At 42.8% G+C, this 16,761-nt stretch overlaps 1 protein-coding gene across 14 annotated transcripts in view; it reads left to right on the top strand.

The window, feature by feature from the left end:
- PITPNM2 (phosphatidylinositol transfer protein membrane associated 2) overlaps nucleotides 1–16,761 on the top strand; it is a 526,403-nt gene that overhangs the window by 301,816 nt on the left and 207,826 nt on the right. For all 14 annotated transcript variants that reach the window (XM_069755814.1, XM_069755807.1, XM_069755821.1 and 11 more), the window contains one exon: nucleotides 13,268–13,482. In XM_069755814.1, coding sequence (XP_069611915.1) covers nucleotides 13,268–13,482 — 215 coding nt within the window. The remainder of the gene's footprint in view (nucleotides 1–13,267; nucleotides 13,483–16,761) is intronic.

Below are 16,761 nucleotides of genomic sequence, written 5' to 3'. Positions count from 1 at the left end.
AGCTGTGCTGTGCCATATACGGTGCTCTGCACCGTTCACTGTGCCCCATAGCTGTGCTGTGCCATATACGGTGCTCTGCACCGTTCACTGTGCCCCATAGCTGTGCTGTGCCATATACGGTGCTCTGCACCGTTCACTGTGCCCCATAGCTGTGCTGTGCCATATCCGGTGCTCTGCACCGTTCACTGTGCCCCATAGCTGTGCTGTGCCATATACGGTGCTCTGCACCGTTCACTGTGCCCCATAGCTGTGCTGTGCCATATACGGTGCTCTGCACCGTTCACTGTGCCCCATAGCTGTGCTGTGCCATATACGGTGCTCTGCACCGTTCACTGTGCCCCATAGATGTTCCACATAAATTTGTGCCGCCGCTGCCGCAATAAAGAAAAAAAAACACATACTCACCTCCCTTGATTGCAGCTCCCGGCGTCTCGTTCCGGCGCCTCCATCTTCCCGGCGTCTCTGCTCTGACTGATCAGGCAGAGGGCGCCGCGCACACTATATGCGTCATCGCGCCCTCTGCCTGAACAGTCAGAGAGCAGAGACGCCGGGAAGATGGAGGCGCCGGCCGGGAAGATGGATCGGCGCCCGGCGGCTGGAACGAGGACAGGTGAATATGCTATACTTACCTAGTCCTGGCGATCCTCGCGCTGTCCCCTCCTGTCTTCGGCGCTGCAGCTTCTTTCTCTATCAGCGGTCACCGGCACCGCTGATTAGAGAAATGAATAAGCGGCTCCGCCCCTATGGGAGGTGGAGCCGCTTATTCATTTCTGTAATGAGCGGTCCCACGTGACCGCTGAAGAGAGGAAGAAACTGCAGCGCCGAAGCCCGTGGGACGGCAGGGACAGCGCGAGGATCGCTGGGACTAGGTAAGTATACCCCAGCGCCCTCAGCCCCTCACCTGCCGACCCCACCGCTACCGTGACTCGAGTATAAGCCGAGGGGGGCACTTTCAGCCCAAAAATTTGGGCTGAAAATCTCGGCTTATACTCGAGTATATACGGTATATACCTTTTCTATGTGTAGACATTTATTTTACCTATTCTAGTGTAACCCGTCAGTGTGATTTTACTGTACACCGCACTGAATTACCGGCTTTTCTTTAGAACAGCGCTGCATATTTCTCGCAAGTCACACTGTTGGTCCGTGTATAATCCGTATTTTTCTCGCCCCCATGGACTTTCATTGGCGAATTTTTCGCGCAATACTCTGACAAACACAGCATGCTGCGATTTTCTACGCCCGTAAAATACGGCTGCAAAATATACGGAGCTGCCCCATAGAGAATCATTGGTCCGTGTGCAATGCATAGTTTTTGTGCCTCTCATACGTCCGTAAAACTCGCTAGTGTGACGCCGGCCTAACCCACAATGCCAAAGCAGCTAGCTTTTTTTAAAGGGATTCTGTCAGCAAGTTTTTGCTATGAGAGCTGGATGATGTTAGAGGTTGACAGCCTGATTCCTGTGAAGTGTCACTAGGCTATGTGTTGCTGTTTCAATAAGATCAGTATTTTATCAGCAGGAGATTATCACTACGGTACTAGGTGTTTCATGCCTCCTAGTCAACTGCTCAGTGTACTCACACCCCACCACTGATTGGCAGCTTTCTGTCAATGTACAGTGTACACTGTACAATCAGTGGTTGAGGCGGGGAACTGCTAGATCTGCAGCAGCTAAAACAATATTTATATCAAAATGACAGCAAACAGACCAGCAAGTGACACATCACAGGAATCAGGGTCTCAGCTCTTACATTATGCTGCTCTTACATTACATGACAAAAATCTTTTGACAGATTCCTTTAAATGCTGGTATAGTGTCTCTTGTGGTCGGGCATTCCACAGTCTGACTGCTCTAACTCTTAAGAACCCTTTCCTATTTAGGTGCCAGAATTGCCTTTGCTCCACACGTAATGAGTGCCCCCTGGTCCTTTGTAAGGTCCTTGGAAGTAATAAATCATGTGCCAGTCCTTTATATTAGACCTCATTCACACATCCGTATTTAAGCACATACGTGAATAAATGGTACCGGTGTCATTAGTGGTTTGGATCACTGTTTCATCAGTGTATGGTTCCTGTGTCCATTTTGCCCATCAATGTTTCAAAAATGTTTTTCATGGATGAATAAAGAATAAAATAAATTACAAAGCTTCTCCTATACATTGCAGCGTTACACTGCATCACACTGATTCGATCGTCGGCTGTACGTGTTTTTCATGGACCTGTAGACTTGTATGAACCCTTTTCATCCATGCTGCTTGAAAAAAAAACAGACATGTCTCCTTGTGTTTTGCCCAGACGGCGACCGGTCCGTTAAAAACACGAACCTGTGAACTGCAATCTAGATTACAATGGATATGTATTGTATCCGTGGCAATCACAAATGCCTCACATATCTGCAACACGGACGTCTTAATGAGGCCTTATATTTATACATATACTGTACATGAGATCACACCCGAGGAGTCTTTTTTTTGTAAGCTAATCAAACACAACTTTTTTATCCTCTCATTATAGGAGAGCCCTTCCACCCCATGTAATAATCTACTGTATATACTCGTGTATAAGTCGACCCGAGTATAAGCCGAGGCACCTAATTTTGCCTCAAAAATCTTATTGACTCGAGTATAAGCTGGGGTATGCCTCATCCCCTAATCCCTATTTTGGTATGCATGGTTTCTCATCCCCATCCTTCTCTGCATGGCTCCTTATTCCCATCCTTGTCTGCATGGTTTCTTATCCCCATCCTTGTCTGCATGGTTCCTCATCCCCATCCTTGAATGTATGGCCCCCAGGAGAAAAGCATACAAAAAAAAATCCTATTTACCTTCCCTGTGCTCTCTCGCAGCATCTCGTTCCTGTGCCAGCAGCTCCTGCGGCCGGGCGATCACGTGTTACGCTCATTAAGGTAATGAATATTCGCCTCTTTCCATGCGTATGGGAGTTGAGAGAGGTGAATATTCAGTACCTTAATGAGCGGGCACCAGTTATAGCCCAGCAGCTGCTGGAAGCCTGCAACTGTAACTGTGCGCACGCTATAAGAGAAACGAATATTCATTGCCAGTGCCGTGAATATTCATTTATCTCTAGCAGTGGGCACAGCTTTTCCTGCCTCCTGTGACCCGCTGCTCCCCCTCCCCTGCCATAAACTGGGACCATCACTCGTGTATAAGCCGAGGGGAGGCATTTTCAGCACAAAAAAATGTGCTGAAAACTTGGCTCATGCACGGGTATACAGTATGTTAAGTCCTTCTCAGTCCCTGGCTTACTAGAGGTAGGGATCCTGAGTAAATGACACGCAAACAAGGTATTGTGTGATCATATACAGGGGAAGCCCAGGAGCACATCTCTCTCTCTGGGCTTTGCCCTCCCTTTATATAGAAAAGAATTATTCTTTTACAGACATGCGCACAAGCGCTCATATTTCACTATCTCTTACATAAACAATCTATACCAGTCTTTATCAGTAGAAAGTTACATCATCTGGAAGGTGAATGAAAGGCTGCTATTGAAAGAAGGAATGCACACATGATTACTTCCATAAAAGGAAATGTCAAGTCAGCAGAAATGTATCTTGTTGTAAGCGAGATTTCTCAGGAAGAAGACAAGATGGATTCCTTTAGTTCAGTCTGATCTCCACAATTCCCCCCTTTGACATTTTCTTTTATTTATTTTATTACCACAGGGCCAAAGACAAAGCCTTTATTTGGTATTACACATGTACATGCTTGTATTCAATAAGAGAATCAAATCTAGTATTAATTCTTCCGTTTAACTCTCGCAACCTTTTCTTTGTTTTGCAATAAGTACAGATATTACAAAGGGATAGCAAAATAAGCGCAATAATCAGTATTAGCAAAGGATAACATAAGAGAAGAAGGAAAAAAAACTTTATACTCTTGCATCTATTACACAAAGTTTATCTGTGCATACTGATCTCTGAGTCGTTGTACGTCCTTTAATTTAAATGTCATACTCATAGTACTATTCGGGTCTATATAATGACAGCAGGTGGGTCCGATGATTTGACACATACCCCCTTGTGAGGCAGTTAGGTAATCCAATACCAGGGTATGTTGGTTAGTGACTATTATAAGCTGATTCTGTACAGCTATACTAGTGTTTAGTATATCCAATATATCCCAGATCTGATCATCTAGATAATCCGTGGCTCTAACTAATTTATCCCACATCTGTGTTAACATAGGATAAATAAAAATGGTACTAGCAATTTTGTTAGGAATTCCCATTTGTACTATATGTGGCCTCCCCGAGGGACGTGGTGAGTTATCTGCAGCTCTTTTATACAGTGTGTGCTTGGGCGCGGCTTGCATATTCACTTGTTTATTTGAAATTATGAATGTAGCCGGGGTTAGGCGTCCTAATGTACAAGTACCCTTTATACCTACGGGAAGCCATTTATATGCTCCTTCTCCGCATATCCAAAATGTACCTTCAGGCAGATCCCATAGAGCTGAGTGCTGCAATACCAATCTGTGAGCCAAGTCCACAAATCTAGATACATTCTGAAGCATACACCAAGAGGGTTTTTGTCCCAAGGGGCTACAGTACCCGGCTGCGGGATTCCCACATACAGGCATTCCTTTAATATACTCATCGGATTTATTACAAACCAGGTTCCCCAGCTTACTTGTACAACTGTTTGCATCACCTTGGGGGAACAATTTAGAATGTTTCCATTTTCTATTATGTATGTATCTTTCCAATACTACAGGTTTGAAAGCATCAGAGGGGGGGACGGTTGTACTGAAACTAAGCTGTAGATTTTCTGTGGGGACCTGTCCTAAATTAGTTAATCCAGTCTTATTTCTAGGTACCCATTTTCCTCCCCTAAATGCTAAATATTGTAGATGTGTGTTACTCCCTGAGAGATTACCCTGCCACCAAGGAAATTCTACCCATCCCACAATTGGTATGGCGATTGTAGTATTCCACAGCCTAGCATTACCAATTTGGTTGTTGGCCAGGTTGTCTGAACAATTAGGCCAAGCGAATATTTCTTCTGCTAATACGGGAACTGCTAGAAAAGGTATACTTGTGGCTGATACCGGCGAATGGGTACAGATCCAACAATCTGTCAGGGTTTGTGTATTGTTTAACAAGTCATGCACTAATTTTCTATGATGTTGTACGAATCTATTGTTCAAAGGGGCTAGAGAATTCAGTCTATCCCACGCCTCCGTTGAGGTTATCATTATTAACATCAATATCATGAGTTTATACTGCTTTTCTTGCAATGGCTTGCATGTATCCATGATGCCTTTCCTTCAAGCTTGACTGATGTAGGTGTTGTCAACAGGACTTGGAAGGGTCCGTCAAACCTTGGTTCTAGAGCCTTTCTGGTGTGTCTTTTTACATAGACTTGATCACCTGGTTCCAACTTGTGACTTCCTTCTGTGTTGTCAGGATCTGGAAGGGAAGCAAAAACTTGTGCATGCACCTTAGTTAATTGTTTCTGAAGATTTTGCACATAAGAAGTCAATGACTCAATATTTAACACAAGTTGCTGTGGAAAATAACATCCTAAATTGGCAGTCCTGCCAAACAAAATTTCATATGGAGACAGTTTAGTCTTACCCCTTGGGGTATTGCGTATTGAGTAAAGGGCCAGTGGAAGGCATTCTGTCCAAGGCTTTCCTGTTTCAGCCATGGCTTTCTGTATTTTTAATTTTAAAGTTCCATTCATGCGTTCCACCTTACCAGAACTTTGAGGATGGTACGGAGTGTGTAACTGACTTTCAACACCCAACATTTTCAGTACATTTTGAAATATTTCTCCAGTGAAATGAGTACCCCTATCTGACTCGATCACTTCAGGGAGACCGTAACGGGGTATCAGTTCGGCAACTAGCTTTACAGCAGTGTTTTTAGCTGAAGCCTTCCGAACTGGATAGGCCTCTGGCCACCCCGAGAACATGTCCACACATACCAACACATACTCATACCCATTACTTTTTGGCAGCTGGATAAAGTCTATTTGTAATCGCTGAAACGGGTAGAGAGGTCGGACGTGGTGCTTCATAGGGGTCTTTGTTGTCTGTCCGGGATTATGTGCCAGGCATATAGCGCATGCAGCACAATAGTCTCTTGCATAGTTGCCAAAACCTGGAGCCAACCAGACTTGCTTTGCCAGTAGTGTCATTGCATTTGCAGACACATGAGTAGGGTGGTGCAGTCCACCAACTACAATCGGATACCAGGCTCTAGGTAGACATATTAGTCCATCTTTCTTCCAAATTCCCGCTTGTTCTTCTGCCCCTTCCTTTTTCCACCTGTCCCTCTCCTCTTCTCCTGCATCTTCCTGTGCTTGTCTCAGTCTATCTTCAGTATTTTCTGTGGGGTTTACAGTATGAACCTGTTGTAAGGGTTTGACTGCTGCTGCTTTGGCTGCTTTATCAGCCCTATCATTTCCCCTAGATTCCCTAGTGTCGAGTCTCACATGTGCAGCTACCTTGATTACTGCTACTTCTTTTGTTTCTTGTGCAGCCTCTAAGATCTGTTTGATCAGAGAAGCATGTTTTACAGGTTGTCCTGACGCTGTCATGTAACCTCTAGCTCTCCAGATTACTCCAAAATCAAACACAATACCATGTGCATACCTAGAATCAGTGTATATATTAGCTGTCTGGTTCTCAGCTATTTTAAGAGCTTCAATCAATGCTGTTAGTTCTGCTTCTTGTGCAGACTGTTTCGGTGGAAGTGGTTCTGCTTTGAGAGTTTCAGATTCTGACACAACTGCATACCCTGTATGGAAGTTACCTGTGTCATCTGCAAACCTACTACCATCTATAAACAGCTCTAAATCTGGATTTTGAAGTGGTGTTTCGGATACATTGGGTAAGCCTACCGTTTCTTGTAAAATGAGCTCTGTACAATCATGTGTGTCTGTAGGGAAAAAATTTGCGTGTGGATCGGTGTCCTTATTCCCCCCTTCAGACTCGAGAGGTAGCAGTGTAGCTATATTGAGAGTCTGAAGCCTAGCAAATGTGATAGTAGAGGGGAGCAACAAAGAACACTGTAGCCGCAAATGTCTGGCCATGGAAATGTGTTTTGGTTGGACCTGGTTTAATATCCCATAAACATCATGTGTAGTTTGAACTGTGAGTGGATACTCTAGGACAATTTCTGATGCTTTGTCCAACAATAGTGAGACAGCAACAACTACACGTACACAGGTTGGCGCTGCTCTAGCTACGGGATCTAACCTTGCTGAAAGATATGCAATTGGTCTTTGTTTCCCTGCATGCTTCTGGGTAAGAACTCCTGTAGCATGGGAATCAACTTCTGCAGCCATAAGCTGAAACGGTTTGGTGTAGTCTGGTAGCCCTAACGCTGGAGCTGAAACAAGGGCATCTTTTAATTGTTGGAACGAAATCTGACCTTCTTTTGTCAACAAATAAGGTTCACTTTTTACACAGTCATACAGTGGTTGCATTAGTTGACTGGCATGTATAATCCATTGTCTACAATGAGACACTATTCCTAAAAATGCTCGTAGCTGTTTATGATTTCTAGGCTCATTCATCTGTCTTATTGCTTCAGTTCTTTGAGGTGTAAGATGCTTTTTACCTTGAGAAATGCAATGACCTAGAAAGACCACTTTGGTCTGACAAACTTGTAGCTTTTGTCTATTCACTTTACACCCTTCTTTTTCTAAAAAACATAGTAAACTCACAGTGGACCTTTCTGCAGTTTCTAGATCTGGGCAGCAAAGTAGTAGGTCATCCAAATACTGCAAAATTACTACCTGTGGTTCGGGTTCAAACCTCTGAAGGACTGTTTGTAGGGCATTTGAATAAAGAGTAGGGGAGTGTATCATTCCCTGTGGAAGGCGTGTCCACGCCAACTGTTTGCCCTTAAATGTAAATGCAAACAAATGCCAACTATCTTGGTGTAAAGGAACCGAGAAAAATGCATTTGAAAGATCTATTACAGTAAATACTTGAGAACTGGCTGGTATCTGTGATAGTAACGTATGAGGATTGGGTACAACTGGGGTGATTGGATCTAGAACTTTGTTTATTTCTCTTAAATCATGTACCATACGATATTTGGGCATAGAACTCTTATCAAGAGTTCTCTTTTTGACTGGATACAGAGGAGTGTTAGCAGGTGATTGTATCTCTACCAAAACTCCTTTCTCTTTATATCCCTCTATCTGTTTTGTAATCGCTAGTTCCTGCTGGGCACTCACAGGGTATTGTCTGAGCTGTGGGAGAACAGTTCCTGGTTGCACAGATAGTTTTACAGGAGAGATATGCAATAGTCCCACATCGGTGTCACCCTGTGCCCACAGTGTTTCTGGGACCATTGAGAGGTCTAGATCTGTGGTGTACTCTTTTTCTTCAGCATAATCCTCAAAAGCCTGAATTCTAACATATTGTTCTAATGTTTCTGCATCATCAGGGATAGTCAGTATAACTGTGCCATCTTCCCTAAAATTGATGTTAGCTTCTAATTTCTTTAGGACATCAGTTCCTAACAAACATGTTGGGGCACCTCTGGCATACAAAAATCTGGATGCAAAACATTTAGGTCCTAATGAGACCTCTAGGGGCACAGTATATGGCAGTGTTCGAATTACCCCATCATAACCCTCAGCAAAAGTTGTTTGTTCTGAAATATCTTCCGGATTCGGAAGAAAATCTTGATTCAAAATTGAGGAAGTTGCACCTGTATCTATCAAAAATGGAATCTCTCTCCCCCCCACATTCACCTGTATCATAGGTCTTCTAGCTGGTAGGGAAGTTTGTAACACATCGAGTCAATCTGAATCTGGTATGGGACCATCTATGATGGTAGATTTCTGCTGGTTGTCCGTTTGGGGAGGGTTATTTCTGGGAACAAATTTGCCTGACTTTATATCTGCCAACTTCTTCCTGCACTCTCTTTGGAAATGACCTGGCTTTTTACAGTAGTGGCAAGGAAAGTTGTGTCTCACTCTTCCTCCTGTATTAGCTTGTGCTATTCTAACAGGCTTACGATTCTCTCTCATATCCATGACTATTCCTAAACATCGTTGTTTCACAATATTTGGTTGTTCAATTGTTCTCCAATCTGGAGTAGAGGATTTAAATTTTTCTCTGATTTTCGGATCTAGCCCCTCTATTAATTGTTTTGTAAAAAGTCTCCTTACTGAAGCATCAGTCAAATCCAATCCTTCATCCCTAAAGCTATTTTCTAATTCTTGACTATATTCTTCAATACTTTGCCCAAATTTCTGCATAATCACACCCGTAGATCCCCTTTCCCTCTGTTTTTCTCTCATGAAAATTATTAATGCCTCTGTGAACTGGGTACCTGATGCTTCTGTCTGTAAGGCACCCCCTTCTGCCACTGGTCTATTGGGCTGTAGGTGTGTCAATAATTCCTGAAAAAGTCCGGGGGACATTTTCATTCTACATAATTCTTCCCCGTCCGCCCAGACCCCAGCATGAGTCTGCATGATTTGTTGTATGTATTGTGCAAATCGGATGGGATATTGAGTGGGATCAGGCGCATTATGCAGGAGGGACATATCTTCAGCAGGGGACCAAGGAAAATACTGTCGGGTCTGGTGATATCTAGTTCCCATTACCCCGTCAGCACCAGGTTCCCTAAAGGGTCTTGGTACTACCCTAACAGGGGCAAGTACAGCGCCATGTCTAGGTGTACCACAGACTAGGCAATCATTTCTCCAATCTGGATTTTGTTGTCCACAGTGTGAACATACCCATCCTCCTACCCCACCAAGATTGGGATACAAGGCTGGAAATTGTTTTCCTCCTTCTGCTCCTCCAGATGGTACAAATGATTGGGCTTTTGGATCTAGGTAAGGTGGTGGGATTATGTCACAACTTTTTCCCTTCCCCATAATCCATTTGGAAGTGTCTGGATCATACTTCCAATTCTCCTCTTTAGCTGTTTTTGAGACCTCTATCATACAGTGTATGATTTCTTCCCACCCATTGTCTTTGATAATTCCACCTCGTTCTTTACTCAGTTTTTCCCATTCTGTACTGAACATAAGTGCTTCTGAAATTCCCAATTTTTCTCTTACCCTTCTAATCTGACTTCTGACTGTCTTCCCACATCTTTCCTGTATGATATCTGCTGCTTCCACTTGTCCTAAGACGGTTTTTGTCTGTTTATTTCCCATTTTTCTTTTTTTTTTTTTTCTTTCAATATTAGCTATTTCTACCCCAGGTGACGTTTGGACAATCACTTATCCTAGGTGATGTCTCGTTGCCTTCTCTCCTAGGGAGCTAAAATATTGAAGGGCTGATCTGCTCCATTCTTTCTAATGTGCAGAATGTACTTAAGTGCTATTATGCACGCAAACAGACCCAGCAACACCATACAGATCAATAAACTTTCTGTGTCAGTTAGCATACTTGTCCCAGGCTCATGGACCCGCGTCCTGGGCTCATTCTATCAAACCTTATCCAGAAATGAAGGAGGTTAAGCACTTAAATGAGAGTCAAGCATGGGCGGAGGTCTCCCCGAAAGGACGCAACCACATGACCCAGTTAGGCTGACTTCCGTGTATAAGGCTTATACCCCAACTATTTCGGCTTATTTTTCTACGCACTTTTGCTCTTCTTTCACAACATACCACAACCTTCACATTGTTCACACACTGCCAGGGACAGGACTCATAAATCTATACAATATAGTAACCCGAGTTTTATAGGTATCTACTCACTACTAGACTAACCCAGCGTGACACGGCTCATAGAGATCTTTCGGATAATACAAGGCAGATAAAAGAGAACTAATAATGTCTCTTACCTGGCCAGGTTTTTCAGTTCATTTGCCGTCCATTATCCCAGATCTCCATTGTCCGTATCTGCAGGTGAATCTCGAGCAAATACTCTCATCTCGGGTCCCTGTTCGGTGCGCCAAAGAAATGTTAAGTCCTTCTCAGTCCCTGGCTTACTAGAGGTAGGGATCCTGAGTAAATGACACGCAAACAAGGTATTGTGTGATCATATACAGGGGAAGCCCAGGAGCACATCTCTCTCTCTGGGCTTTGCCCTCCCTTTATATAGAAAATAATTATTCTTTTACAGACATGCGCACAAGCGCTCATATTTCACTATCTCTTACATAAACAATCTATACCAGTCTTTATCAGTAGAAAGTTACATCATCTGGAAGGTGAATGAAAGGCTGCTATTGAAAGAAGGAATGCACACATGATTACTTCCATAAAAGGAAATGTCAAGTCAGCAGAAATGTATCTTGTTGTAAGCGAGATTTCTCAGGAAGAAGACAAGATGGATTCCTTTAGTTCAGTCTGATCTCCACAAGTATATAGTAGTTGTGCCCGCCTTTGAGCTGACTCTTATTTTTAAAATGTGGAGCCAAAACTGGGTCTCATATCAATGACATAGGCTTGCAAGTGATTTATAGAGGGGTAATAAAACATTGAGATAATAGAATTTCTATTGTTTTACGCACCCTAAAGTTTTGTTTCTGTTTTTTAGCTGCTGTCTGACATTGAGTACTGCTGCTCAGCTTACTTCTACCCAGAATCCCCAAGTCCTCCTGTTCTGTAATCCTTACTCTTTATGCAGTAGTACAATTTCTGCGGCCTAGATGCATTACTTTACATTTATCAATATTAAACTTCATTGGCCATGTTTTTGCCCATGCAGGCGTTTTATCTAGATCATTATGTAATATTATGCCGCTAGCTCAGTTTTTATTATCCTACAAAGTTTTGTGTCATTAGCAAATACTGACACTTTTCTTTCAGTTTCCTGCACAAGGTCAGTAATAAAGAGATTAAAAAGAACTTGTCCCAACACAAATCCTTGTGGTCCCTACTACTGATTATATCCCATTTAGAGAAGGTACCATTTACGACTTTGTCCCCTAACCAGCGTTTTGCCCATGTGCATATTGTGTCCCCTCGTCCATGCACCTGAAGCTTCAGTATAAGGCTGTTGTGTGGTACAGTTAGTCTCTCCTGACTTCTGCAAAACACGTAACACACGTATTACCTCAAATTACTTCTCTGAAGGCAAATGAAGGTTTTGAAAAAAAAGAAGATTTGAGTATTTCAGATCAAATTGTTTAATTCAGGGTGTATAATAACATGATCTAGTTTTCAAGATCCAGACAATGCAAAGAGTTGTTCACGTCACATCATTCTCTAACCTTCTGCTGAGTGAATACACTTAAATGGAATCTGTCACCACATTTTACCTATATGAACTATTAATATGGGTGCACAGGTTATAGAATATACTGCTGAAAAAGTCCTACCTGTACGTCTCACATCAGATGTGTTGTTGTTGAGAAATCATCTTTTATAGCTTTATATAAGTGACCACTTCCAGGCTATGGGGCGGATGCTGCCTGGCAGATAACTCTGCCTCCTACATGAAGTGGGAGTTACCAGTGTGAGACAAGTAACTAACACAGAACAACAGAACTGAACTTTGTCTTCTTGCAAACACATTTTTTGCAGCTTTGAGCTCTGCTGTACTACATCAACATTACAAACCTGTCTGCCTGTGAGCTGGAAGTTGAAGCTGAGAGGAACCTGCAGATGTGTCAGGTATAATCACACAGAGCTCTGTCGTGAGATCAGCAGAGCAGAGAGTGGCCCTCACACTGGTAACAATTGCACTTCACACTGGTAACTCCCCTTCAAAATAGTCTCTGGAGGCAGAGTTATCTTCCAGACAACATCCTCCCCAGAGTCATATAAAGTGATAAAAGATGACTTCTCAACAACAAGGCACCTGATTTGAGGCACACAGATAGGACTTTTTTCAGCAACCTATAACCTGTATGCCCATATGAATAGTTTAGATAGGTCAAATGTGGTGACAGATTCTTTTTAAATTCCACAAAAACGTGGCAGTGGCACTGCGGTGGCGCAGTGGTTAGCACTGCAGCCTTGCAGCGCTGGGGTCCTGGGTTCAAATCCCACCCAGGACAACATCTGCAAAGAGTTTGTATGTTCTCTCCGTGTTTGCGTGGGTTTCCTCCGGGCACTCCGGTTTCCTCCCACATTCCAAAGACATACTGATAGGGATTCTAGATTGTGAGCCCCATCGGGGACAGTGATGATAATGTGTGCAAACTGTAAAGCGCTGTGGAATATGTTAGCGCTATCTAAAAATAAAGATTATTATTATTATTTATTTATTATTTAAAGGTATCTTTCGTTGAAGCCATATACTGTAGTGGTCAAATTTAGGAACTTCATCATTAAGGACATTACTGATGTTTATAAGTTTTTTTGTTTTACAGAAAAAGAGCAGAGAAGAGACATGTGGGGAAGGCAGTGGTGTGGAAATCCTGGAGAACAGACCATACACAGACGGTCCTGGGGGCTCCGGTCAGTACACACACAAGGTCTATCACATTGGCATGCACATCCCCAGTTGGTTTCGATCCATCTTACCAAAAGCTGCCCTTCGAGTTGAAGAAGAGTCTTGGAATGCTTATCCCTATACGCGGACAAGGTACAAAATTTAAAAAATTCATTGTTACATGGAAGCACTTTCCAAATTTAGATAACATGAACTGCCCTTTCTAACCATTTTTCATACATGCTTTCTTCATAATAATAAAACAAAATAATTTGCATGATAAATTAACTGCATGCTGTTACACTTTTCTCTTTTGAGTGTTTCTAACTGCACATTTGGAATTCCTCCAATTTCCACTTGTATTGCTAAGAAAGTATTACCTCCCCCTCAAATTTATATTCATGCCTACCAAGCTGGATTTCCCATTAGGATCAAAAGGTCTGTGCTTAAAGTACCAGTGCAGTATTATAGAACGCTCTGTGGTACTTGCAGTAATTTATTTTATTTTTTCTTTTACAGAAATTATTTGTTTTTCAGTGTACGTACTCTAAGCCAATGTTACAACATTATTGTTCCACACAAATCTGGGGATCCTTGAATTTATTTAGGGTTCTCAGAAGACACCAGTACTATGAGCTGTCTTCTTTCCCATAGAGATGGCAACTTAATCTTTCAAAAATCCTTTACATGAAAGCAGGAAATTGGTTAACAAAATTATGATGCTGGAGTATTATGGAAAACTTTGCAAAGAAAAGAATCCTCAGGAGGGAAAGGATTCCCTAAAATAATTTTTTGTTAAATATATTGTTAAGGAATCATTGGTTATGGACATGTTTTTATTATTTTTTATTTTCTATACCACTATCAATATTTATAAAATATCCCATCATCTTACTGTATTCACCCCGACGGAGTTTCAGTGGTCTTATTATCATCACAGAAGGGATAACAATGAAAAGTAATACAACCATATGCTGTTGATCACACCATTAACAATAACTGTTAAAGGGAACCTGTCACCCCCAAAATCGAAGATAAGCTAAGCCCACCAGCATCAGGGGCTTATCTACAGCATTCTCGAATGCTGTAGATAAGCCCCCCGATGTATCCTGAAAGATGAGAAAAAGAGGTTAGATTATACTCACCCAGGGGCGGTCCCGGTACGATGGGCGTCGCGGTCCGGTCCGGGGCCTCCCATCTTCTTACGATGACGTCCTCTTCTTGTATTCACGCTGCGGCGCAGGCGTACTTTGTCTGCCCTGTTGAGGGCAGAGCAAAGTACTGCAGTGCGCAGGCATCGGGAAAAGGTCAGAGAGGCTTAGCACCTGCGCACTGCAGTACTTTGCTCTGCCCTCAACAGGGCAGACAAAGTACGCCTGCGCCGGAGCCGCAGCGTGAAGACAAGAAGAGGATGTCATCCTATGAAGATGTAATTAATAAAACAAAATATAGGTGATACATTCCCTTTGTGCTACTAGTGTTTATATGTACAGTGGTATGTAAAAGTTTGGACACCCATAGTTAAAATTGCTGTTATTGTGAACAGTTAAGCAAGTTGAAGATGAAATACAATTTCCTCTGCATTTTAGAAAAAAAAAAAAAAAATAAATAAATAAATATATATATATATATATATATATATATATATATTCGTCTTTTACATTTGATTACAAAAAGGAAAATGGGGCGATGCAAAAGTTTTGACACCCTTGAAGATTTGTGTGCTCAGATAACTTTTACCAAGGTTTCAGACCTTAAATAGCCTGTATGGCTTGTACACGATCATCGCTAGGAAAGGTCAGGTGATGCAAATTTCCCATCTTGATAAAAACCCAGCTTCCTCTAACCTTCGGTCCAAAAAACAGCAGCCATGGGTCCTTCTAAGTAGCTGCCTAAGGGTACCGTCACACTATACGATTTACCTACGATCACGACCAGCGATACGACCTGGCCGTGATCGTAGGTAAATCGTAGTGTGGTCGCTGGGGAGCTGTCACACAGACAGCTCTCCAGCGACCAACGATGCCGAGGTCCCTGGGTAACCAGGGTAAACATCGGGTAACTAAGCGCAGGAACGCGCTTAGTAACCCGATGTTTACCCTGGTTACAAGCGTAAAACTAAAAAAAAAAAAACAGCACATACTTACATTCTGGTGTCCGTCAGGTCCCTTGCCATCTGCTTCCCGCACTCACTGACTGCCGGCCGTAAAGTGAAAGTGAAAGCACAGCCACTGTGCTCTGCTTTCACTTTACGGCCGGCAGTCACAGTGCGGGAAGCAGACGGCAAGGGACCTGACGGACACCAGAATGTAAGTATGTGCTGTTTGTTTTTTTTTAGTTTTACGCTTGTAACCAGGGTAAACATCGGGTTACTAAGCGCGGCCCTGCGCTTAGTAACCCGATGTTTACCCTGGTTACAAGCGAACACATCGCTGGATCGCATCGCTAGATCGCTAGATCGGTGTCACACACACCGATCTAGCGATGACAGCGGGAGATCCAGCGATGAAAGAAAGTTCTAAACGATCTGCTACGACGTACGATTCTCAGCAGGATCCCTGATCGCTGCTGCGTGTCAGACACAGCGATATCGTAACGATATCGCTGGAACGTCACGAATCGTACAGTCGTAGCGATCGAAATGGTATAGTGTGACGGTACCCTAATACTCTGAAAATTAAAATGTGGAGGCCGACACAGTACGAGAAGACTATAAGAAGATAGCAAAGCATTTTCAAGTTGCCTTTTCCTCAGTTCGAAATGTAATTAAGAAAGTGAGAGTTGCTTGTAGGATTGCTAGTGGCAAATTAGAAATCTTGCTTGACTGCAAAAAAACTTCAGAATGCTTTAGCAGACTCTGGAGTTGTGGTACATTCTTCTAGTGTTCAGAGACCCCTGCACAAATATGGCCTTCATGGAAGAATCATCAGAAGAAAACCTCTTCTGCATCCTCACCATAAAAGTCAGCATTGCAATTATGCAAAAGAACATCTAAACAAGACTGATGCATTTTGGAAACAAGTCCTGTGGACCGATTAGCTTAAAATAGAACTCTTTGGCTACAATGATCAAAGGTATATGTGGAGAAAAAAGGGCACAGAATTTCAGGAACAGTTCATCTCGACAACCATTTAAAGGGTTGTCCACTACAAGAACATGAAGAGGAAGTCCAGGCTGCATCTGATCTCTGACTTTCTTTTCATGTTCAAATCGAAAGAAGGCGGAAACAGTGACGCCAGCGCTGACTGGGCACTGGCGTCATGTGTCGCAACAACAGCACTGGACCCCCAGTAGAGTGATTGCCAATACCGTGGGAACGGTGCCGGCACAGGAGTTGAGTATAACGTTTTTTTATTTTATCGGGCCAAGTGTGGTGTATGACCGAGTAGTGAACAATTTCTTTAAACACAGAAGTGGATTAATCATGCTTTG

This window comes from Ranitomeya imitator, chromosome 1 (assembly GCF_032444005.1).
Source record: "Ranitomeya imitator isolate aRanImi1 chromosome 1, aRanImi1.pri, whole genome shotgun sequence".
NCBI classification, from domain to species: domain Eukaryota; kingdom Metazoa; phylum Chordata; class Amphibia; order Anura; family Dendrobatidae; genus Ranitomeya; species Ranitomeya imitator.
Note: the sequence above shows the minus strand (reverse complement) of the source record. Positions and strands in the feature narration are given on the sequence as shown.